Source organism: Phoenix dactylifera, unplaced genomic scaffold (genome assembly GCF_009389715.1).
Source record: "Phoenix dactylifera cultivar Barhee BC4 unplaced genomic scaffold, palm_55x_up_171113_PBpolish2nd_filt_p 000090F, whole genome shotgun sequence".
In the NCBI taxonomy this organism is placed as follows: domain Eukaryota; kingdom Viridiplantae; phylum Streptophyta; class Magnoliopsida; order Arecales; family Arecaceae; genus Phoenix; species Phoenix dactylifera.
Window position 1 is genome coordinate 163,636 of NW_024067679.1, and position 25,824 is coordinate 189,459.

Below are 25,824 nucleotides of genomic sequence, written 5' to 3' on the forward strand. Positions count from 1 at the left end.
ATATTAATAATTTATGCAATTTTTTCCCAAAAAGATCTATGATGTTTTATCTTCCAACAATGATATTTTATCATTTGATTGATTAATAGTGGTTTTGCTTTCTTTTTATTTGTTAAGTTTGACTCAATCTCTAACTATGACAGTGGAATTATAGACTAGCTTAATGGGTGTACAATTTTCTAAAATGCTTGACTTGAATTGGTTACAGTCATTTATCAGAAACATGTTTTCATAAGGGAAGCTTCATTGGTGAAATCTGACTAATTCCTAATCGCTCTTCCATTAGATATGGGAGAATAGAGAAATCAGATTAACCTGTCAAGAAACAAACAATTTTGGCATCTGATGCTGATATAGCAGTCTTATCCTTGCATCAAGTACCGGTACCCACTGATACTGGTATGGTACGCCCTGTACCAACCGGTACAACATGGTTGATAGTTTGTCTCTCCTTACCAATCAGAACACTCGCCATAATAGTTCATGTTGTTAGACCTGTAAACAGATGTAAATCCCATGTAAATTGAGAAATTGCGTCCTTTTGTGAGTGACACTAGATGTCTTTTCATTTTTCATCATAGTTCTTAATGTTTTGAAAGTTGCAAAATGTATAGCATTTCAAAGTCTTATATATTACAAGTGCTCTACTTGTAAGCAAAATGAACTGATACTTTCAGCTGGAAGAAACATTTGCAGGTAATGGTTCATATGTATTTGTGAAATTTTTGGTCCCTGGCTGAGGCAAATTTTTCATATCAACATTGCATATATTCGAGTTATTATTGCCTTTGATGTTTCTTTGTTAATTTTGGTTTCATTTAGTTTTTTTTAATTCCATAGAGTATTTATTTATGTAGTCAGAAGTGGTCAAATATATGTACTCTTTATTCATGTTTTATATTCCAATTTATGTCACCATGATTTAGTTTTTTCAATTTTTAAACTTTATTTGTCAAAACTTTGTTCGCTGGAATTATCCCCTCTCAACGAATGTTTATGCAAACAGATGCACAAAGTATTGCTTCCATATTTTATTGCATTGATAGTGACACCATCGACACATAGCCTTGAAGGAACATTGCTGGTATGCTAACTAAAATCTCATTACATATGCAATTTAATAATTTTTGGCATTACTTTTTCATATCTATATAAAATTTCTGAAGATAAGTAGACTAAATTACATATCATATTATTCATGAAAAATACATTCTAAGATAACTATTATACTTCGAGTGTGAATCTAACAGCTTTTATTGATTAATCATGTTAATATTCAGATCTTGGATCAAATAGGATGGTTCAATGGGCACACACATGCACACATGTAATTACTTTGTGCAACAGACTGCTTCTTATGTTATATTACTGATTTTTATATGGAAATTAAGTTTATTTGTACATTGGTGAGTGAAGTACTGATTTCATTCTCCCTATAAATTGAGATATCGGATTAACTTCTTTGTAATTTATTTTGGGGTTAATATTATTTTCTTGAATGTTGATATGAAAGATACACTTGATTCTGGTAGAAAGATGTGGTACCAGAAGTTGCTCACATCATAAGACATGTTGGGCATTAGGTGGCAGTCATTACTCTAGACAACCACTTGATGGAGCAACTAGACTCCTAGTACACCAGAATTTTTTTCGAGGTAGGCTTGGAATTAAACATTCTATTTCCACATCAGATTCATCAATGCATTACTACCCTATCCCTATGTGAGGTTGCCTCCGTACTCTGACTTAGATCTGAATTTGGAAAGCTGGAAAATTTTCAAATGCAATGCAAGACCAAACCAACATCAGATTGATCCAATACTCTTCCCTATTTTATGATTCATAATATCAACTCTAGTTAGCACTAGTTGGTTTGGATTGGTCTGAATTGTTTTTTCTTTCGTGGCAGTAGAATTTTTCAATTAGGCTAAAAAAGATGCATAGGATTGTATGGGTTGCAAGTGATCATGCAACCTATAAATTGGTTCTTTTTTCTAGAGATATACATGGAAAATGGCACTATCCAAAATTGAATGCAAAACCTCTCTCCATTGGAGAGGGGTAGGGCTGAAAATGGGCCCGGGCTAGGCTTGAGCCTGCCGGGCTGGGCTAACTTAGGGTTGGATCAGCTATTTAAAGTGGGCCATAGGCTTAGGTCATAGATTTTAGGCCCATGTTGCTTTTAGGCCTAATTTGGGCAGGCCAGACCTAACTTTCAACCCATAGCTATAATAGACTCCAAATCCCAGTCCCATTGATTTCTCTTTGTTCTGCTCTCATGATCACATATAGATGCCATTGCCATCATTTCTTTCCATGGCAGATATGGTTGTCATGCATGGTGAAGGGCAGAGAGGAGTACCCAGTGGTGGCAAGCATTGGTGAGGATGCAGTGGTGGCAAGCATTGGTGAGGATGCCATGACGACATGCAGCAGAGAGGATCATGCAATGCCGGAGGAGCATGTGTTGACATTCAGAGGTAGAGGCTAGCATATGGTGGTGGAGAGGAGCATGTACTAGTGGTTATGGTAGGGAGGAGAATGTGGCTGAGGGTAGTACTTGGCACCAATGGGTGGTCGAGAGTACGCTGTGTCCACAGCACAGACTATACAATTGCAGTGAGTTGTAGAGGAGAGCACATGATGGTCAGTGGTAGAGGGGAAGACACAATGGTGTGGTGTTGGAAGTGCGGTTGTGCCCTAAAAGCCATTTGCCTTGTCTAACACAAAGAATAGTTGGGAAATCATGACCATCTCCTATTTTCATAGCCATATACAGTGTAAGGCATGCATCACACATTGACTATAAGGCCAAAAGGGAGTCAATAAGTACTTCAGGGGGTTTATCCAAGTAGATGGAGTTTCTATAGGGAGGATTAGATATTTTTAAGTACTTGAAATATGTTCATAGTTATGTGTGAGATTAGGCATCGCACTTATAAGGCTGCCAAGGTGGATAGTGGCACCTTCCTTCTTTACTGAGGTTAGACTGTGCATCGACTCTTGGGCATGCCATCATACTTAATAGTCAGTGCTGACAAACCACCTTATAAAGCATTGTCAAGAGTAGAAGTATGATTAGGATCAAGGACCGCTGAACCGGTACTGGGTCACGGTACCGGTCGGCGACCAATATGGTTCGGTACCGAACCGGTACCGAACTGGAACCGGTACATGTAGGGCATATCGGTTCTATACCGACATACCCATTTTTTTTAACTTTTCAAGAATATTTAATGGTAATCACTCTTTTTGAAGTTTTTCAATGATTTTGTCTAATTTGATGTTTTTTTGGTGTTGTTTTTGATATTTTTTGGTGTTTCTATAATTTCGGTTTATATTCATTTTATTATTTTAAAATGATACAAATCATAAAATGATTAGTGAGATGTATACTATAAGGAACAACATAAAATATCCTCAAATCAAGTAGTAATATTAAAATTATAAAATACTACAATTACTTATATACATTTAAAGTACAAAAAACATATCGATATCTAAAATCGGGTCGAGTGGCGATGACTTTCGTAGATATACGGATCATCAGCATAGTCGAGAGGCACATCAACCCACCCCTTTAACCAAGCGGCGCTGTAGCCTCATATGTTCATCCCGTAAGAAATGCGCGCTGTGTTATAAGCACTCTAAGATCTCTTGCTGAAGCTCTGGCTATGAGAGATGTCCTCTGGCTGATCATATGGTTATGGAGGGGCCATCCGAATATGCCAGCAGCAAAATTCGACTCTTGAGATGCTCTAGACTGCGTAGGGTAGTAGCCACCCACCAGAAGATGCCTCGACGCACCATATCCGTATCCGTATTTGTATAGGTCGTAGGCTGTCTATGACTGTGGATAATAGGATCCAATATACGACTCGAAACCTGATACGTCTATGGATTCTAGTTCACGTGCGAGCTCATGTATAGCTGCATCGTGTTCTCCTGACTGACCTCAAGGAGTCCGTCTTCTATATGCAATCATATCCTCGCAGGCTCTAATAGATCATCCACCGTGGTCCCTATCCTGTGTAACATATGTAAACAGTAAACTGGGACTCATCGGTGAATCGAAGACCGTCCTGCGGCTATCTCATAAACAGTGGTTTCCTGTCCTCTACTCCCTCTATAAACAGTGGCACTATGGCACTGTGCTAATATTGATTGAAATGTGTAATTGGTGTGAGGCTGATTAGAGCGAGAATGGAGTGATTACATTGAAGTAGCATGTGGCTGGTAGTTACCTTGATGTATTTGCTAGTAAGAAGTGTCCATAATAGGTTCGTTAACTATACTTTCATGATTTCAAGGAGAACAAGAAAAAAGCATTGAGAAACAGATTAACAGTTATCATTGCCCTCCTATCACTCTAGGAATTAGGACTATGAGGTATTGATGTTGATGATATGGAGGAAGCTAGATTCATGCTGCCATGTGGGATTATCTAAATCATGGACGGTCACACTGCCTTGAACCATCCAGTTTGGGGCGTACCATACTGTATTGGGTCGGAACATGTACAAAAATCATATTTGGGTCAGTACAAGCCTCTACCACCCCATATCAACTTGTACCGAGGCATATTGACGCATAACGAGGTGAACTGGGATGTATGCCAACCCATACTAAGGCATACTGAGATAAAAGGTGAGAAAAGATAGCTCGAGAGCTGTCTCAGTACAGATGAGTACCGTATCGTACCAATCCATACCGTCCCAAATTGGTAACGTACCAGTGTTGTACCCGAGACCAAGATTGCGGTCCTTGCCTAAATAATCAGTGATGGATGAAGTTGTGAGGCACAGGGCATTGTTTGGACCCTCAATGTATGATAGGAGTTTTGATTCTGGAGTTGCTAGGGCAGATCTAAGCTATAGGAGCCAATCGATTAAAGAGGCAGTTAGCAAAGGTGGTAGTCTGATAGTGTCCATGCTAGGGATTTTTACGAGCAAGAAGGAAAAGAAAGTCAGAGATATACTAGTAAGAGCCACCATTCATGACTTAGATATACATGCCTCTCCTAGCAGGGACTCAAAACAACAAAAAAATTGATTCCATGCCCATCAAGTATAGGGTGAGGGACATGTTGAGGGCAATTTCAAAGTGGTTTGGTTACAGACATATCCTACAAGGTTGCAAATGCCGCTAACAATGCCTACCACTATATTGTGATCAGCTCCATCCAAAAAGTTGGTTCGGGTGTCGATCCTCTTGCATCGAGGGAAATATATGCTGACTTACTAGATAATAACAAGGAGGAACTGCAGAAATAGATAGCTTCCTGTAAAGAGTAAATGGCCTATATGTAGGTTAACACTTATGTGTGATGGCTGGACGGGCCTAGAAGACAAAATATCATCAAATTTCTGACATATTGTGACAAGAAGACATTCTTCTAGAAGTCTATTGTTGCTTCCAACAAGGTGCACAATGCTGGCCGTTCGGCCTACTGTGGGGCAAGAGAATGTTGATGAAGGATCATGGCTTGCTTATGTGATGCAATCAAAGGCTAATGCTAGCGAGCAAGGTCAATTGATAAGGGCAGGCGACTGTAGAATTTCTTAAATTGCCTTGCAGTCGAGATGGGGATAAAGTTATAACCAAGGTAACAACAAAGAGATAAAGAAAAGTACGTTTATTATCTTCAAAATCAAGTTAATACAGCGGTTGTTCACCTAGTTTAGGGTAGGTCTCTTTCGTCACCTAACATAAAGTGTGAGGTTACAAATATTAAACTAACATAAAGAGGATTGAAAATCTGATACGTAAGTGTTGTTGGGTTGTCTGTGTTGACAGCATATCTCTGTCTGGATCTCGTACTCCTTTCATGAAGACAATCCTGACATCATTGGCTAAGATAACAAGGTGGGCTGGTGGACCACTATGCTTGCTATCTTTGTGCTCCCTTGTTTGCCACTACATGTCTGGTACTTTGAGACAGCATGCTAAGCAAGCATTGCCATGTGTTGTCATCTCCATTGGGCTGACACGTGCTTTGAGTGCCTTGCATCCTCCTGTTGTCTGGTTCTCGTGTATCCATTATTTTGGCTACATTCAATATAGTCAAGATGGCCACGTGGCAACACACCACCTTACTACATGGTTGTGCTCGATTAGCATGCTACCTTAGCACCAACCTCTCCACCCTTCCTGATTCTTGATGACTCCACTTTCCACCTCTTTTTTCCACTCTTCGCCGAGGGGATCTTGGTACATGTTTTCCACTTCGTATGTCAAATAGTAGTAATAGAACTCTTTCTTCATTGAATCCATGGACCATGGCTATTTTCACCAATGTAGTCTAGTGCGTCCTTTGACACCCGATCACATGTCCCTGTCACCCAATGCCCTATTCTCCAAGACATTTTCCTTGCTGCTTCCATCAGTCCTTCCCCTAGGTCCCAATTGCAATCTCTTCTCTCTCTTTCTAACCATTTATTTGTAATCTAGATTTGGAGAACCATGGTCCCAATTTCTTCATTTTCTTTTGAGGCATTATCTGATCTTAGTTCGAATTGGGGATCGAGGAGCAAAAAACAATCAATGGTGTTGGTGGAAGGTGGCTTGGGGCAGTGATGGTCGCTCTACTTGCTGTGGCTGCCACTCTCCTTGGCCTCTCATTGGAAGGCTCATTCACCACAATAAGGGCGTCCTTCTCAAGAAAATCATGCACCTTATCGCTGATACCTGTTTTGATCTTGATACATGTTGAGCGAGGTGAAGTGGTAGTGGTGGCCCTGATGGCGATTGAGCAGTTGATGAAGTGAGAGCGAGATCGAGATTGTGGATCGTAATGGGCATCAAGGAAGCAGGTGCAAGAGTGAGCATGGTTGCAATGGTCCGGGGAGTACGGGTGGTTGCAGTCTCTCGTACGCATCTTCTTGGCCAAGAGAGAGAAACAAATGTGGAAGTCGAGGTATTAGGAATCAAGAAGGGTTGGGGAATGCAGTTTTTCTTTTTAATTTTGGGAGCCCTATAGTGTTATGATTATTTCGGGAAGACTCATGTCACTTCTTCGCCATCCAATTCTTTCAAGGAGGCACAAGAATTGAGAAACACAACTGAATATTGCTAAGGAGTTGAGGGGCAAAATTGTCTGCAAAGCTGAATAGCGGATAACCCTGAAAAGATACCCCAAGAACTGCCTGATCCTGTGGAAATGACAGCTTCGAGAAACTTTTATGTTTTCTTTTTATATTTTTTCCTTAACACTTTGTGACATATTTGCTTGAACTTTGATCTGTACTTATTTATCACAATTCACAAGAATATAAAAATATATTGCTGCCTGTATAGATGATTACTCACATTTCTGGCTTAATATGAGAGTTTCTTTCATTTCAGGTCAAGCAAATCATTTTATTAATCATCTGGGTTGCCATATACTTGTCCCATTGGGACCATTAAGATTAACTGGTTCCATGCTTGCTGATTTGTATTTATGTGATTAAAAGTTATTATATAGTGAACACATGGCTTATTAGAGGACTTATTGTATCATTTAGTGACTCAGGATTTTATAGCAATTACATAGCAACCATGATAGGTGTCACGTACTTATAATATTTCAGTGATTCTAAAATAGTTTTAATTACTTTTACCGATCAGAACTTAAAAATTAATTAGTAATATGCAAGATTCATTTGGTTGAAAGAGGTTTAGCTACTTTGGCAACCTATCATTTTGTTTCCAGATGGATGACATGATAAACAAACTCATAGTTATCTGTTTTTTATGAATTTGATGTGCTTGCTATATATCAGGCCTTTCTTCATCCTCATTTAATCCAAGTAGTTTGCTTATATTTACATTTAATACTTGTCTCTATGCAGGCTGGTAGGGATCTTAGATTTTTAAGTTTGTCAATGACTGGATGCTTTTGTTTCGGTGGCCTTACACTATTGGTATGCTTTTGATAAAGTTACACCTTTTCCTTGAGAAGCATGTAAATTTGACAAGTTTACAATTTGCTTTAGAAGCCTATATAGTATATACTATGTTTTCATGCTTATTTTTTTGTTTAAGTTTATAATAAGTTGGTCTGAACTACCATGAGTCAAATTTGGTCGTTGTTCAATGAACCTGAAAATTTGTTATGAGAAGTGCAAGTTTTTTTTTATGCCTTTTAAATTAATTTTGTATTGTTAAGCTACATTTTGCTCATATTGTTAATTAGGAAATGTCTTACAAACCATCGAATTTCTTTTTTGATAGTTTGCAACTTTGCATATCAATGTTCTAGTAAAATGAAACCTGAGTGAGGAGCAAAAGTTATAGTGAGTGCTATTCGTTCGAGGGTATGAAGTCAACAATTGGATTTAACAAAATTGTATGCAATGAGAATGCCACCATACAAGGACCACGCATGGACTAGGAATCTTCTTCAAATTCATGTAAGTATATTAGTGGAAAACATAGTAAAAGCAGGCTTTGGTGTATGCACCTTAGTAGAGTACTATGCAATCAAAAACACACCCATCCTGCCCTTAGACTCAAGGTGGATCATGCATGTACTGTTTACCATGAGAAAGATAACAAAGCGTATAACAGGTAGCAGATATGTTAACAAGCAAGATTACATGGGTATTAAGTACAACTGGTTGTGGAATATCTATATTCTACAAGATAAACTGATGCTAAAAACGTGGGGATATGAGCAAAAGGATAAGCTAAAGTACCTAATAACATGAATTCTGAGGAAGGTGCCAAACTGATGAAGAGGTAAATAGATATATACTCAGATGGCACCAAGAAAAAGTGACGGAAAGTGGAAGTGATAAACTTGAAAATGACAAATGGGGTGAAGAAAACTTGATAAATGTTACCACAAATGAAGTCACATCACTACAAGAAGCCTTGGTTGAGTGAGCATCTGAAATCATGGCATTCATGGGCTAGAAACTCAGTTAATGAGGCTAGCGAGGAAATCTAGCGAAAGGATTAGGAGGCTTGCTGAGTCAACTAGCTGTCGAACAGGTTAGCTAGCTTATATAGCAATACAGTTGACCAGCTTGGAGTGATGATGGAATGACATAGGAAGATGATATTAAAACCTTTATAGGTGGGTTCTGCTGATAGGAAATGAGCTACTAACAGCTGCCAAGTTGTACAGGAGCTCAGCAAAATGAACTCCGTCCCAAACCAAGTTTCTATTAGTGGGAGTTTCTTTTTATTAATTTTAGTAGTTAATAAGTGTAACCTTATTTTGCTTTTTTTTTTAACTAGGCTGTTATTTATTAAAAAGAAGTTATAGTTAGATGGGTCTGGCAAGTTCCAATTCTTAACTAAATATTTATTTGTAATGTGGGAGCTAGGAAAGGAGAAAAGCTATATATATATAGGGCTCATCCCACCTCACCATGGCATGTCAAACTTCCCTACCAGCAAAGAAGCGTATTGTTAGCAAATTTTCAGCCTTTTATTCCTACTGGACAATATTGGAATTTTGTTGTGTTTCCACCCATCTCTGCTGTATTTCTTATGATCCTTTTCATTGACCTTTTGACCGGTAGTCAAACAATTAAGGATCATGGCCCGCTCATGTGACACATGTGAGGCTGTCAAAGAACTAGGCCAGCGAGCAAGGTTGATGAATAAGGCAGGCGACTGGAATTCCTGTATGGTTAATATTGTATTTAATATATATATAAATAACAGGGTAATTTGGATAATTTCATGAAGTGCATGCCAACTATGTGCGAGGAACAGTTCTAATAAATTATCTGTAGCTATTCCTAATTCTTTGATTAAATAACACTGTTCACTATTTTATAGATTTTTATTCAAAATTAATTGAAATTTCACAAAAATTCCATACATGGGTGCTACATATTTAATAGATGTCTCTCATGGGTACTACATATTTGATAGATAGCTCCCACAAAAAGTACACCTTTTTCAAACATAGGTTGGGTTGCTATGGAACCCAAGAAGGCAAGAATAATGCAGTTCCAGCAATAGCATGTGCATGTCTATAGCACAGAAAATCCACCATTAATTATCTTTATTTTATTTGAATAATTATTTGATCTGAAAGTTAAGATAATTAAATAAAAATAAAAATATGTATTAGGTAAAGCTTCTAGTATGTTATAGGAATTCTCCTCCAATTCAAATCACCCAGCAGCCACAAAGCAAAGAAAAAACAGCAAGGAATCTGCTCTTTTGCCTTGACGCCTGTTAATGCTGGGCATAACTTGGCTTTTGTCACTTGATACTGGTCGGTACCAAGCAGCATAGACTGCATATCACCTAGTTCCATAGGACGTGGGGTATTGGGGACTCTTGGAGAGTTGATTCTCTGCCAATGTGATCTGGTACAGGATGAGACCGGGTCTTAAATCCTTGCTGAGAAAGGGGCAAACATGGTCTCAGGCTTAGTTTTGCTGTAACTCAGCTTCAAAACTGATATCAGGTGTTTCATATAATTGGTTTCAGGTTTTAACTTGTTTAGGGAATAGGGTTGGTTTGTGGGAGCTAGGGAAGGAAAAAAGCAACAAAAAGGGCTGGACCTGCCTCATAGTTACATTTATTACTTTTCTACCAGCAAGGAAGAATATTATTAGAGGATTTTGAACCTTTTCCATCTGTTTGGCAGCAGCAAAATTTTTCTGCAATTTCATCAATCTATACTGTATTTCTTGTGTAATCCATTTCTTTTAAACAATCCTTCTAGCTATAGTTTCTTCTGTTTCATCCTCAACACTATATCAATAACCAAAGCATGACAGAAAGATAACTAAATTTAAAAGCATGCACTATTGAGGTGAGACAAGACTACTAAATGCCAAATATGGTGATGAAGAAAGCTGCTTCTGTGACCCAACAAATTGAGAAAATGTGATGGGTTTGAAAAATGCCATGGCAATAGGAAGTTACTGCATATAGTGAAATAACTGATCCGGAAGCTGCAGACATTACAGACAAAGGATACTGGTTTTGTTGATGCTATTTATCCTGCTAAGAAAGATTGGGGACAAAATGGAACTCTGAGAGTGGAGGTTTCAGCACTAACAGCAAAAAAAAAAAAATTCTGATGGAGGAGAACAACTAGGCTGTAGGGAATCACATGTTTTTGCTTCCTAGGCAGAGAGGCCTGGTCCACATCTCAGAGAGAAAAATTACCTTGTGACTGGGGCATAGAAGCCATCCCAAAGAATAAACTCTTCTTATGCTGAGTAAGTTTCTGTCAGAAACAACATCTAGTTAAGAATTTACACTTACTGTAGTTTTTAAGGTTTTCATGGATTCTCGTACATTGCACTTAGACTCCCCCATTTATTGGTCACTTGATTGTTCCTATTTTGTTAAAAGTTTCACTTGTCATCTAGGGTGCATATGTCGAGTTTATAGCTAAACCAGAGGTTTGCCAGAGTTTGATTCAGGCAGTTCCCTAAGAGTTATTTCTGTCAATATCTCATGCAGTGATTGCTTGCTTGCATCTATAGATGATAAATATTTACATAAGACAATTACTATTGCACCAAAGATGGCAGCTTCTTAAATCTTAACTATTGTTTTCTAAAATGCCCATCTTCGGTTGCTCTTCGCATGTATAACTTGACTTAAAAGATTACTTGAGCATCCGGAGCTTCTTCTGATGTTGTTTCTTCATTACTTGATCATTCTGATTTTTTTTTCTAGCATTATGTATGGATCTCTCTTAGTATTTCGTTGAGCGATTCTGAAAGTACGAATGAATTCAACCTGATGTTGGATGCTGGATGCCCATGCTTCAAATTTGAATGGAATAGTGAGAACTGCAATTAATGAAAAAGGGAGTTACCTTGTCTGGTCCTTTTTCCAATAACCGTACATTAACACTGGTTAGGGATGCAATGGGGAGATTCTAGTGCCCATTACCCTAATGTTGCTTGTAATCATGAGCAGTTTTTCGAGTCATTTGAACCTCAAGTTTGTTGTCAAGCTACTAGAAAATATTGACCTCAATTAACAACTTGTAGCTGATTAAATAATGCCATCAGGAAGAGTCACAATTTTGGTATTTTCTGATGGGCTTATTAGTTGAATGGATGCCATAGACATTGGGATTTACATGCTAGTTGGAACACTGAGAATGCACGATATATATCGTGCCTATGCTTTATGGCACATGGCACTATCACAATTTCTGCTGTGTGCTAGTACTTGTCCTACCACAACGTTGATGCATGCCAAGGATATCAAACACTACCATAGCATGGTAGAGATAGAGGTGTATTATGCCCAATGCAAAGCTTGCATGCCACTCCCACACAATATTCAGATCCTTGTTAGACAAAATACCATCATCTCAAGGAAGAAAATATCTTCAAATTGAATTGTCTAGAGGAAGTAGGATGACTAATATCTCCAACGAAGCATAAATATATTTTCATATTCATTAAAGGCATCAATGCTAACCATGGGTTAATATTTCGGTTGGTATTGGTCCACCTTGGTTGGTATTGGTCCATCTTGATTGTCCTGGATCAGACCAGTAAGATAGCAAGTGCTGGGATAGGTCTAGGTTTGTACTATATGTAAACTTTAGTTGCCTTGGTCGATACCAGCCAATATGAAGAAGTTAGTGACGAGGTCAGCCGACATCCACCAATATTAGACAAGTGAGATAGAAGAGGCCTAAGTGGCTTTCTTTTGGTTGGTTTTTTGCATGCTAGAGGAATGATACAAGGGAGAAAGAGAGGAAGGGGAGACTAGGAGCTTAGATCTAGCAAGTACTGCTTAAATTTAGCCTCCTCGATGCCCATATCTACTATAAAGCTTGGTAATCTCCTCTCTGATGCACGTCATGGACTTGGCTGACATGTACATGAACTAATATATGTCAAAGTCTGACCAAAGGAACAATGGGTTTTAACATTGTGTTCGAGCCTAAGTCAGTTCTACAATGCTGCTACTAATTAGGAAATAATCCTAGAGATCTTATCCAATCAAGTGATATTAAGATGAGTGAGAGATCTTATCCAATTAGGTGACATCAAGAAGAGTGACAAATCTTATCTAGAGGTATATTATTAAGAATTTTTTTTTATTTACAAGAAACGAATGTGGACACATTTTTAGGAAAATTCAAGGGGTCCTACAATTATAAATGAGGATGCCTAGCCATTGTAAAGAGCATCTTGAATTGATTGATTTCTAGTTCTAGTCTCTATTTTTCTGAGAGTTCTTTCTTGTTGCTCCTTCCTCCTATCTTTTTATTCTATTGTTTTGGTAGTTCGTCTTAAGGGAAAATATTACCATGTGCACTACTCTCCCACCTTATGTTTATTTTTTTTTGTTGTTTTTTTGGTCCAAAAAACATAGAAAAAAATACCATTTGTCCCAAGGTTTTCCAGACTGACCATACCATACTGCACCGCTAAGGTACCATTTGGGTATCAAGGTGTGGTTCAGTATGTAGTTTAAACTAATCTGTACCAAAGTACGTCATCTCGATACTAGGACATGTACCAGTGCCACCGTCATTGTGTCGGTAATGCCCGGTACGGGTTTGGTTCAGCTTACTGAGTGTTGGTACGCCCCTATAGCATGTACCGATATCGAACTACTATGGTGCAGTATGCTTCATACCACCGGTTCAGTATGGTATGTCATATCTTGATCTGTACTGATCCAAACTAAGTGGAATCGCTTGGTGCAGCCTGGTATAAACCCGTATTGTTTTGTTTTGGACGGTACTATGGCTAAAAGTGATAAAAAAAATGGTGGAAGCCTATCACGGTATGGTGTGCAGACCATACCGTATTGACCATACCATATCAAACTAGTAATGTGCTGGTATGGTTCTCAGTACTTATTTTGCGGACTTTGATTTTTCTTGTTGACATATTCAATATGTTGTAGGTTAAGTCTCAACTTGCAATGCTCTTTATTTTATTTATTGGATGTATTTTATTTCTATGTAATCATATGATTTTTTGATTTTTTGCAATTTTTTTGTATTTTCATATTAGTCTATCTTTGTTATATTCATATGAAATTCTTATAAAGTTCTCTATTTGTACAAATTAGTCCTTCAATTAGTTTTTATTGAAAAGCATGGTTAAGATTAACCATGATTGCAAAAGAAGGCTCGAGACTTGGCCTTCTCTCACTTATTTTGCCCTGTTGTCGCACAAGACTTGGTCACTATGGGACCCACAGTGGAGGGGGGCAAGTTAGCAAGTTGGTTAAGTGCGAGTGATAGGGGGAAATGTCAAAAATTATGAAATTAACACCATTAGAAGAATATAAGTAGAATGTTCTATTGTCATCTAGTTAAGTTACAAGTTATCAGTGATTATAATACGAATATAGAAAAGACAAGGAACTAATCTGCTGAAAATCCTTATTCTTTAGGAGGAATCATATTATTTGTGAACATTAAAAATCCCAAAATGTTTATGAAAAAATGCTAGCAATTTACAGTATAGATAGGCACATGCAATCATATTATTGCAAAAATTGCATTAATTTTTGGTGCGTTTCAAAATGCTCGAATTGCACCTGAAATTGGCATAGTAAAGTAGCTTGATGAAATGCCTTTGTTTGGTTTGGGAAAATGTATGCAGTACCTAGGGTTGTCTACTGAAGCCCTTAACTAATTTTAATTTTTCAGAATTTCTATCAATTTAAACTATTTCTATAATAAAATTTTTAAAATTAACAGAAAGTAAATAAGCACTATAAAATTTGGAGACAATTTATATAACTTAGTGCTACTTTTGGAGGGGATTGGCATGTATTCAATGATTATCTGAATAATTCCTTTTATTTCATAGTTTTTAATTCAATAATTGATTAATGTAAAAAATAAATTTTGGATTATAGAAAAATAATACACCTTTCTAAATTTTGACATAAGCAAATTTTAGAAAGTATCTAAACAACCGCTAAAAGTGTGAATTAAATAACCACTAAATTTTGATGAATTGCACCTTTCTAAAAGCAACAAGCAAAAGAAAAGACAAATACAAAATAAAAAAGTTTGGCATTCCCAGTTAACTTTTGTGATGCTAGGTCATCCGAAGTGTTAGTAAGTGCCATCCTGGTATTTTACGAACATGATCCTTGACCAATTCCAAGCCTGGGATTGGGATTCAAACCTTGATGTTAATGAACATGACTATCATGAGATGAGAAGAAACAAAGGAGCAAGTTAGTGGATGGAAGTAAATAAACTAAGAAAGAAGCATTCATTAAGGCAATCATAGGAATTATTTAAAATTATGTAATGATTTTCTATTTTTAATCTTATACCTGAAAGCATAACCTTCCAAGTGTTTGAACAAGCACATAGAGATGCATTATTTAAGAAAGATTACAAACAAGGACAACCAAGTGCATGCTTCGAGCCCAGAAGTACAATTTTTCGAAAGGAAACGTTACTAAAAGCAAGGCGCCCATATGATGCGACATGTAAAAACTAAGATGGCCTTGGTGGAAATTAAAAAAAAAAACTAAATCTAGCATGATCAGTGATGTGTGCTCTGGAAGAACTTTCCATCATAAGCTATGAGACACGATAGGAGTGCTTTAATATAGGTCATAAGAAGTTTCAGAAGAAGGCTTTCTGTAAAAATCAATTAAGTACCTCCACGATTTTGGAGACCAAGTTGGAATAATGGAGGTGAAATATGAAAAAGTTTTAATAAATTTTACTCAATAAAGGTGTCATAAGTTTTAAGTAAATATGAGTGTTGATGATACAATAACATACAACACTGGAAGAACTTGTAAAGGATGAACTACGAAAAAAAAAGGTCAAGTCTAAAAATGAAAAGAATCATCTTATTCAATCAACTTATAATTAACTCCCAGACTATTCCCTGAAGATTCCTTTAATGCAAGATTGACCAGTTCAACCAAGTCAATTTCTCACTACATTGCATATTCAATTGCCCTTATGACTTGTTTTCAACTATCTTATACTGACATTGTTTTCATAAACGTTGAGCAATTTATATAGTGCAAAGTTATGGAACTATAGTTCCAACTCTTTAGTTCTTTGTTCTTGTTTAATCATAAAAAGTGTGAATGGCGACATCATTGTCAGAAAGATCTTATAGGCAATGGGCTACATCATAGGGTGTGGCCATTCCATAAAAACTCGCAACTCCTCAAACCCTATGAATCGTCGGACCCTGTGAAGGCAGGACCTAAACCAGTTGTCTGGTAGAACTACCAGCTTGGTATGTTGGCACCTTGGACTGAAGAATCATTGGAATAGAAAATAAGCTCAGCAATTTATTTGTGTAATAAATTTAATGTTGTTTTCAGTTGATGTTATCTACATGAGCGAGATATATTGCATAGTGTTACAAAGAATATTGATGCTGCCAACTAAAGAAAAAGGCCATCTAATAATGATTGTTGTCAATACCTCTTTTATCATCACTGCATTATGTCCTTGATGCACATAATCAACCATTAGATGCATGTCTTATGCTGCTTCTGGAGCTTTCAAAATTTAAAAGCATAATTTTATCTTTTATTGATTGAAATTTTTCATATTTTGAAAGTTGAGATTTTCTATATTTTGCTATCCAAATGAGAAAGATCTGAATAGGAAATTATAAGTGATAGGGAGGAGACAATCATGAACTCGGAATTTTCTACTAAAATTTGTGAATTTATGCAACAAACGTATCCAATTTTGAAACAATGCAACCATTAAAGCCATTTTATGTGCATAATCAGTGCTCATGAAATCATGCGAAGTCACAACCCACCACCTGCATCATTGATCCATAACAGGTAGCTCCTATCACACTCCTCATTCTACTAATCTCTATAAGTGAACAGATGCACAATATACTGAAGACCGGTTATCTGGTCTCCTCTTTACTCACTTTTCAACTGTCATGAGGAGATTGATAGGATCTGCCTCCTTTTCTTTTCATTGAATGGAGAGGGACCAGGGGCTCTGTAATTGTTATGAACCCTCCCATTAGAAGTCCTAAACCTCTCGTGTCCCACCTCTCTACTATGTAACAAGGAATTCTACAGGATTGGGTTACTTAAAGTCGCTTCATGGTTTTATTACAAGTCCACAGAAGTTTACTGACAATAATTTAATGTACATCTAGATTTATACTTACTGGTGCAGTTTCTACTCTGATTGTTTATGTATTTTGTTATGATATTACTTGTTAGTATGAGTAATTGAAGTGTCTCTTTTCAACAACACTGCAGTTCTCTTTCTTTTCTTCATTTGTTTTGCATGTATATATGAAATGACTTCCATATATCACTAACTTCTTTTCTTTTTCCCCCCATCAAATCAGCTTGTTTGCAGTAGGGGTTTTGGTTTGCCAGGATGCTGGTGGGCCCTAGCAGGGTTTCAATGGGTAATGTATTTCTGAAGTGACAAGATAGTATGATATTTCTGATAAGTTATTCTATCTGATATTGATTGAACCTGCATGTCCAGGCTCGATTTTCACTTGCTTTTCAGCGGCTTATTTCTCCTCATGGCATGCTATACGGCGATGATTTTTATCAGCATGAATTGGTGAAGGTGAAAACCACGTAGTGATTTCTTCTCTATTCATATAGTTTAGAGATGGAGATACTCCTGAAAGCCCTAAACATCTGTTCCTGGCCCGAGATTTTGTGATATCTGGCACTACCAATGGAAGCGTTCCTCTATTTGATAGGACGTATCCACTGGCATTTATCAAAAAAAGTTATCACGGAGAAGCTTCTTGCTGATGACCTCCTCATAAAATATTATTTTTTCAACAAGCTCTGAGAGCAAGGTACAAGTGAGGCAATTTATGTAAATCATCCAATTTTATGTAATAATTTTTGGTACTTGTGAGTTCTTGATTTTTGTAACTTCTTCCAGATTGAGTTACTATATCAAGATTTCAGAAGAGTTTCTTACTGTCAAGAACAAAGTTTCTGGTGCCTTCTGAGTTGATCCAAACATTAAGAGTAAAATCCTATTTCCAAATTCGTATCGGTAATCTATACTAGGAATGTACACTCTTCTAGGAATGTCAAGAACACCCTATCCCCACACTAATGTCCCTAGAACCCGCCAAGACTACTACAGAATCCACCAAATAAAATAGAAGTGCCACACATCAAAAAAATCAAGAAATCATTCAGTGATAAAAATATGAGCTATATAGGTGTTATTTATTTATAGGCTCTAGGATCACTTTTGTTGGATCAAGTGTTTACCACCATACCAAAAGTAATTGCTATTAGTAGAGGCATAATTTTATTTCCTTAAGCTAAGGCTGACCATCGCGGGATACCTCCTACGGCTATCAATGGCAGAGCAGAGTTCCGTACTAAGTGACAGGTGGGCTGGAGGGGCTTCGTAATACGTCCTTCCATAAGCGTATCGGCAGGCTGGGCTGTTAAGCATCGATGCCACCATATGGTTTCCATAAGCCACACATGGTAGCAAATCCTTAAGGTGGGGGGGTTTGGAAAAATCCCAACAATCCCCCCTCCCAAGCGACATCCTAGGGGTTCGAACCTGCAATCTCGCTCTGATACCACTTGTTGGATCAAGTGCTTACCACTATACTAAAAGCAATTGCTGTTAGTAGAGGTGCAACTTTATTTTCTTAAGTCGAGGTTGACCACCGCAGGGCACTTCCCACGGCTATCAATGGCAGAGCAGAGCTCCGTACTAAGCGACAGGTGGGCAGGAGGGGCTTCGCAATGCGCCCCTATAAGCGCATCAGCAGGCTGGGCTGTCAAGCACCGATGCCACCATGTGGCTCCCATAAGCCACATATGGCAGCGAACCCATAAGGGGGGGCTTTGGAAAAATTCCAACAACTTTACAAGTGATAAGGTCCACCAATTGTCCTTAGATTACAAGAATACTCAATAAAAGTCCTCAACATCACAACTAGAGCTAATCAAAACTCGGGGCGGGTCGGGCTCTACAGCAGAAATTAGGCCCGATGGTTATGCCCAGGCCCGGCCCGGCCCGATTGTCGGGCTTAAATTTTTATCCAAGCCCGACCCGACTTTATAAATCTGGTCCCAAGCCCGATCCGACAGGCCCGATTTTTTCTTTGTTTCGAATTTGAAAATTGGCCCAATAGCTTAATGGGCTCTCTAAAACTGGATGTATTTTTCTACCTTTACATGGTGTTTTATATATAAAACACAAGCTGGGCTGGGCCATTTTTAAAAGTTCCCAGCTCGGCACGATTTTTTGATCGGGCCGCTTTTCCTGCCCAAGCCCTACCCATGGGCCTTTTTTTTAATACCCAGGCCCGAAAAATTCCGGGCCGGGCTGGGCTGGGCGAGTCAAAAGGCCCGTGATAAGCTCTAATCACAACTAAGCAATTCTTGTTGAAAGGACATTCCTAAAAGAATAAGTGTTCTCACGTCATCATGGCTACCATTAGAATTAGAGGTGGCAATCGGATCGGGTCGGATCATAAATGGGTCGGGTCACATGCAGGTCGGGTTAGAAAATCATAAACCTAAACCCGACCTATTTATTAAACAGGTCAGAAATTACAACCTGAACCTGACCTGTTTATTAAACAGGTAACTCGACCCGATCCGTTTAACCTGTTTAATAAACAGGTAACCTGTTTACCCAACCCGACCCGACCTGTTTAATCTGTTTGCCCAACCTGACTCGTTTAACCTGTTTAGACATGTTTAACTTGTCCAACCCAACCTGTTTAACCTGCCCAACCCGACCTGTTTAGACATGTTTAGACCCGTTTAACCTGTTTAGACCTGTTTAACTTGTTTAACTTGTTTAGACCTGTTTAACTTGCCCAACAGTTAAACGGATTAAACGGTTTAAACGGGTCAAACATCTAAAACCCGTATCCGACCCAATTAATAAACAGGTTAAACGGATCGACCTGTTTACGACCCGAACCTGTTTAGGCCAAATCCAAACCTGTTTATGGCGGGTCGAACACGGGTCGGGTTGGCGAGTCGGGTCATATTTTGCCACCCCTAATTAGAATGCTCCGGATAGAAGTTGTGCTACCATTATACCACATCTATTGGTGACAGATTCACTATCAATTCCGTTAGTCTAGGTCATTGACCCAAACTTGGTTCCTGGCTCTTTGGACAATTCAAATGACAAGCAGTGCACTGTCGGCTCTAAAGGAGTTAGGCTCAAACTTGGTTGCTTTATCTGCAGCTTTTCTAGGAGGTCCATTCTACTAATGACTTTTGGACCACTGATTTCCTTCTCGCCTAGTTTGGCCCCCCTTTGGTGTCTACGCTAGGCTCTGCCTGGCTGAACGGCCGAAGGGTGACCGCAGCACCTTACCCAATAGCGACATCGAGCTCAAACAATATAGGAACTGAATAAAAGCACCAACTCTAGGGTTGAATGGTTTGACACATAGGTAGCCAAGAGCACCAAAACCATGAGGTAGTTTCAGGCTCCTCAGCAAGATGTTTTGGCTTGATTGCAAGCACTTCTAGTCTTAGAACATGCAGCACTAGTAACCCAGATTGACTGGGACCAGGAGTCCAACACTGGTAATTCATCATGCAAGAATCGCTGCGACAACAATTAGAGCCAGTATCTTAACGATAACAAACACAATAGGCATCATAACAAAGGATGACAAATTATTTTAATATCAAGTATCAACTGAAGTAAATGATGAACTGAACATTTTTCGCTTGCATCATGAGATGATGTTTAAGTAACAAGTCTACATTAAGTGGTAATGGTTTTACTAGATCAGTGGAAATAATCCGAGAATGATCACAACATGGAATTTTTTCTGTTCAATGGGAGGTCTTGATCTCTTTTGGAATATTTTTTTGATAAAATCATATATATCAATTTTGACATCAAAGTATAATTGTATGATTTTGTACATGAGATGTACTAACGCTTGTAAGTGAATATTTTACTGATAAGTACCCATGTAATATAGGGAAGATGTGATGTCACTGCCAAAAAAATTTTATTTGACGGCTTCAATTCCTACATATCAACTGTTAGGATGCTCAAGAAGGCTATTGTAAAGGGATTAGGTACTTGCTTTTTCATCTATAGGCCACCTATTTTTCTGTACTTCTTATATCAAAAATCTGCAAGTATCTGATTAGGATGCATTAGCGTGTCATAATGGAATAGATCAAGTACAACAAGAATATGATTTTGTGGTTGTATCTGTAGCACTGCCATTACCATATAGGGTTTTAATTTACAATTTTAACAGGGCTTGTTTGATTGCCTACAATTTTTCGCACTGGCTTTGATGCATTTCATACCAGATTTGAAATAGCTAATACGTGCATATATAATATAATTTGTGCATGCATACTTTGTGCCACATGAATTTGTATATATATTATCATATTCTATGTTGGTGTCCTGGTGATCATATCACTGAATCTCACTAATACCTCAATGAGATCTTATATATTAAGCATATATAAGTGCAGGTACACTACCAGCCATCATAGCTCTCCGTTATCTGCCTTATGAGGTGTTAGCGTATAGTGGAAAACGGCAATGCCCTAGTAAAGGCCAAAACCAATTTTGTTACAATGTGCTTGTATTGGTATGTGAATCTAAAAGGAGCATATCAAATGGTGGTACATGTTCCACCAGAGCTCACTTCACAGAGATGATGGGTCCAGGTTATAACTAATGGGTTCCATGGCGACCCTTAGGTATCAAGCAAGTATTCCATGGGTGCCAAGATAAGAAGTTGAGTATCCTACCTAGGGAATCTAGATGTTGATGATGCTATCAATAATAAGGGTTGAAGGATAAGCCATCCATTTCATCTGGTTGGCCTTGTTTACAGTGGGGTCAAGAGAGTGGACATATCATGGGATGGAGAACTCTAACTAGTTTTATCATTGAGTCAATAAATTGAGGGATTATACTAGATTCTAGTGTAGTGGCACTATATGGTTTAAGAAAATCATTGATAATGCAAATCTTTTTCTATAACCATGTTTATATGTTATATGCATTAGTTCAGGAAGTTCTAACCCCTAATGGAAATTCTGAGAGAAGATAAGTTGGTTGGTCCTAACTACATCACTTGGAGGCATAAGTGAGAGTTGGCCTTAGCTACAATAATTTAACTAGTTGTTGATAGTGGACAGGCTAACATATTCTAATAGTGCCGTCCTTATAAATTTGTAGAAGGAAGCACTTGAAAATTGGGACCAGCCAATAAAAAGGTAAGGGTTTTATTCTGGCTAGCATATCAAATATTGTCAGATCTCAAAATGGGAAGATCACAATTTCCTCCAATATCAAATTTAATGTTCAGGAAAAATATGGTAGACAACAATTGCATGCCTTAAGACCCTCAGGATCTTGATAAACCCCAAGGTACCGGAGGGCAAGTCAGTCACTAATCATGTGGGCAAGGCAATTAGCTACATCCAGGAGTTGGAGCTTCTTAGATCAGTGGATTTGGACATCTAGATACAAATGCTTCTAGTCTTGCACAACTTTGTATTGAACTACACACTGAATGGCAATATCTTGACCCTCACAGGCTGCTCTAACTACTCCAAGTGGCCAAGGAACTCATTAAACAAGTTAAAGCACCAGAAAGCACCAGAAGTCCATTATGCACAGGCACTGCATTGTAACAGAAAAGTTAGATCAAGGGATGAGAACAAAGGAAGATTCAAGCAAATCAAGGATCTGAGCAGCAGCTGCAAATACAGCAAGAACTAAAGCAGGATTAGATTAGAAAGTGTTGGGAGAAAAATGGATTGTCCAAAACACGTGAATATATCGCCGGTACGTGATGACGAGCACAACGACGCTCGACCTCAAGGCGCCCGACCTCGAGACGCCCGACCTCAGCGCACTCGACCTCAGAGCTCGCAGCCTTGCAGCCTTAATCTCGGTTAAGCTGAGCCCGATCAATTTCAAGCCCAAAAGAGACCCAGTCAAAGGACAAAGCAGACCCCTCCACTCCACCGGAAATCAAGCCTCTCTCCTCCTCATCCGGGGTCCAATCCCGCGATCTCCGCCCCAGCGACTATCAATAATTAAATACGCACGATCTCAACGGACCTCCAGCCAGCCCAAAATCTCGGGCCGTCAATGGTAACTCATTTATTCACACGATCACGTCCAATCATGACGGTAACTCATTAATTCACACAGTTACTTCACAGGTAACCTATACACCCCTCTTATAAAAAGGGGGGACTTCTTCCTTCTAGGGGGAGATATTTTTTCCTTTTATGTAGTCTCTCTGCTAGCTCCACCAAAAAAACCCCCTCTGACTTAAGCATCGGAGGGCCGGCGCCGAAACCCCCGGCCATCGGCTTCTTGCAGGTCCCCCGGAGGATGCAGCCCGCCGCCGCATCCCCTGTCGGAGCTCCTCCTTCTTGGTCCGCGGTCACCTCCGGGTCTAGTTTTCAGCAACAATTGGCGCTAGAGAAAGGGCCCGAGTCATGATCATGAGGCTAAGGAGTAAAGGAGCCTCTAACGCCTCCCGGTATCGCGCACTAAGTCTTGGACACTCAGTCCAGAACCCACCACTAAGGCCTCCGGCAAATCAAGTCCTCCAGGTCCAACCAGAACAATTCACCACACTGGTGCAGCAAGTTCAATCCCTGGCAGCAGCAGTCCAAGGCCTGCAACATGTGGAGACCCCTCCTATGCCGCCTTCACAGGCTCAGATCCAATCGGTGCTCCCTCCAGATGGATCGGTTCCCCAAGGCCGAGATCCCCATAACTCCTCGAGGGTCAACAATGGAGAGCAGCGCAGTTACCAGGGTTCAATCCGAGCATCTCCCCGAAGAGAGCCGCTAGGGAAGAACCAGAACAAAAGGCCATAGCTTTCGGAGGCCGAGTCGGCCCTGGGTCAATCAGTACCGGAATAGACCACCGTGGCAATCTCCCAAGGCGGAAAATTCGACAAGAAGGTTGAGAAACTCGAACGGCAGATCGATGCGCTCCACAACCAGAAGGCAAGGCGTGAGGGTGACTTTGAGTTCACCACCAAGTCATCTTTCTCCTGCCAGATCGAGGATGAACCGGTCCTGCCGAGGTTCAAAATGCCCCAAGTAGAGCCCTACAACAGGATTACCGACCCCCTTGACCACTTGGAGAGCTATCGATCCCTTATGGCACTGCAAGGGTCATCGGAGGCCGTGCTCTGCAAGGCCTTACCTGCAACTCTCTGAGGGACAGCTCAGCTTTGGTTCTCCGGTCTGAAGCCAAGCACTATATCCTCCTTCGAGGAGCTCGGCAGGCAGTTCGCTGCCAACTTCGCTGCCAGCTGACGCCAGTGGCGAACGTCAGATTCTCTCCTCAACATCAAGCAAAAGGAAGGAGAGTCCCTTAAAGACTACATCGATCGTTTCACCACTGCAACCTGGGAGGTCCGCGAGCTCGATCAGTCGATCGCCATGTCTGTGCTGAAGACAGGAGCTCGGTCCTACAGGTTCCTCTTCTCTATCGAGAAGAATTTTTCGCTAACTTCACCAAGATGCTGCCCGAGCTCGGAAATATGCAAAGGCTGAGGAGGCCATCGCCTCCAGGCGGGGCGAGGCCGAGCAGGCCTTAAAAAGGCAGCAAAGGCTCCGCGAGGAGCGCGGCCGCCCGAGAAGTCGGTCTCCCCGTCGAAAGAAGAATCTACCTCGTTTGAGGAGTCCACGTTGACAGCGGGCGCAGCCTCGACCAAGATCCCTGCCTCGGCCATGAATGCTTCCGAAAAGGTACGGAAACTACACTCCTCTCAACGCACCCCGGGCGGAGATCCTCATGGAGATCGAAGGCCGAGACTATTTCTGACCTCTACCCCCGATGCGGGAGTCAGAAACCCGGCGGCACTTCAAAAAGTATTGCCGCTTCCACCAAGACCACGGCCACGACAGAGAAGAGTGCTTCCAACTCCGAGACGAGATCGAGGCACTCATTCGTTGTGGGGTGCTCAACCGGTTCGTGTAGAACCGGCGTGATAAAAGGAGGCCGGTAGAGGATGCTGCATCGCCTGAAGATCAAAACGACAACAGGCCCATTGCTGGTACCATCAACACCATAGAGAGAGGCCCGACTGAAGAGAGCTCAACTGAAGAACTGACTGGGAGGAGAGTCCCTCCAAAGCGTCAACGCACCTCTGAAGCCATCTCATTTTCGGACGAGGACCTAAAAGGAGTTGAAACTCCTCATGATGACGCTGTGGTCATCTCCATGGTCATGAATAAATTTGATGTAAAGCCTATTTTGGTTGATAATGGAAGCTCGGCAAACATTTTATATTAAAATGCTTTCCAAAGAATGGGAATGATAGAGGGCCAGCTCCGGAGAATGAATGCTCCATTGGTCGGGTCACCGGAGACTCAGTCCCGGTTGAAGGTGTAATCAGCCTACTTGTCACGGTCGGGCTCCCCCCTCAAGAGAGCACCGTGAGGACGGACTTCCTCGTGGTCTGTCTGCCTTGGTTCTACAACGTCATTCTTGGGCGACTAGGACTCAATGCCCTCTATGCCATAGTCTTGACATGCCATTTGCTCTTGCAGTTCCCTACCGAACGAGGAGTAGGCGAGGTTCGTAGGGACCAGGCGACAACCAAACAATGCTACATAACAACCCTCAAAGCAAAGCAACCAGCTAAAATACCGGGCCGAGCAGAACAATCAATTGATGTGTCAGCCCAAGCTTCGGACCAGGCGCTGCCCATTGAAACCCTGGAGGTACGGGACGAGCCTAGTAGAGAACAGGCAGAACCTAGTGAGCTCCTCATCCAAATCCCCTTGAGAAGAGACTGTCCGGAGCTAACCGTGCAGATTAGCTCCGGCCTGAGCCCTCGCGAGCGAGATCGTCTGATTGAGTTCCTCCAGTCCAACATGGATGTCTTCGCCTGGTCACCCACGGATATG

General features: G+C 40.1%; 1 protein-coding gene across 2 annotated transcripts in view; it reads left to right on the forward strand.

Moving 5' to 3' along the window:
- The window catches only part of LOC103697272 (protein DETOXIFICATION 46, chloroplastic), a 69,945-nt gene extending 52,067 nt beyond the window's left edge, over positions 1–17,878 (forward strand). The window contains exons 11-14 of one of the 2 annotated variants that reach the window (XM_039116389.1): positions 1,007–1,084; positions 7,833–7,904; positions 17,271–17,333; positions 17,417–17,878. In XM_039116389.1, coding sequence (XP_038972317.1) covers positions 1,007–1,084; positions 7,833–7,904; positions 17,271–17,333; positions 17,417–17,518 — 315 coding nt within the window. In that variant the 3' untranslated portion in view covers positions 17,519–17,878. The remainder of the gene's footprint in view (positions 1–1,006; positions 1,085–7,832; positions 7,905–17,270; positions 17,334–17,416) is intronic. The other variant, XM_039116390.1, reaches the window with a different exon arrangement.
- The last annotated feature ends 7,946 nt before the right edge of the window (positions 17,879–25,824 follow it).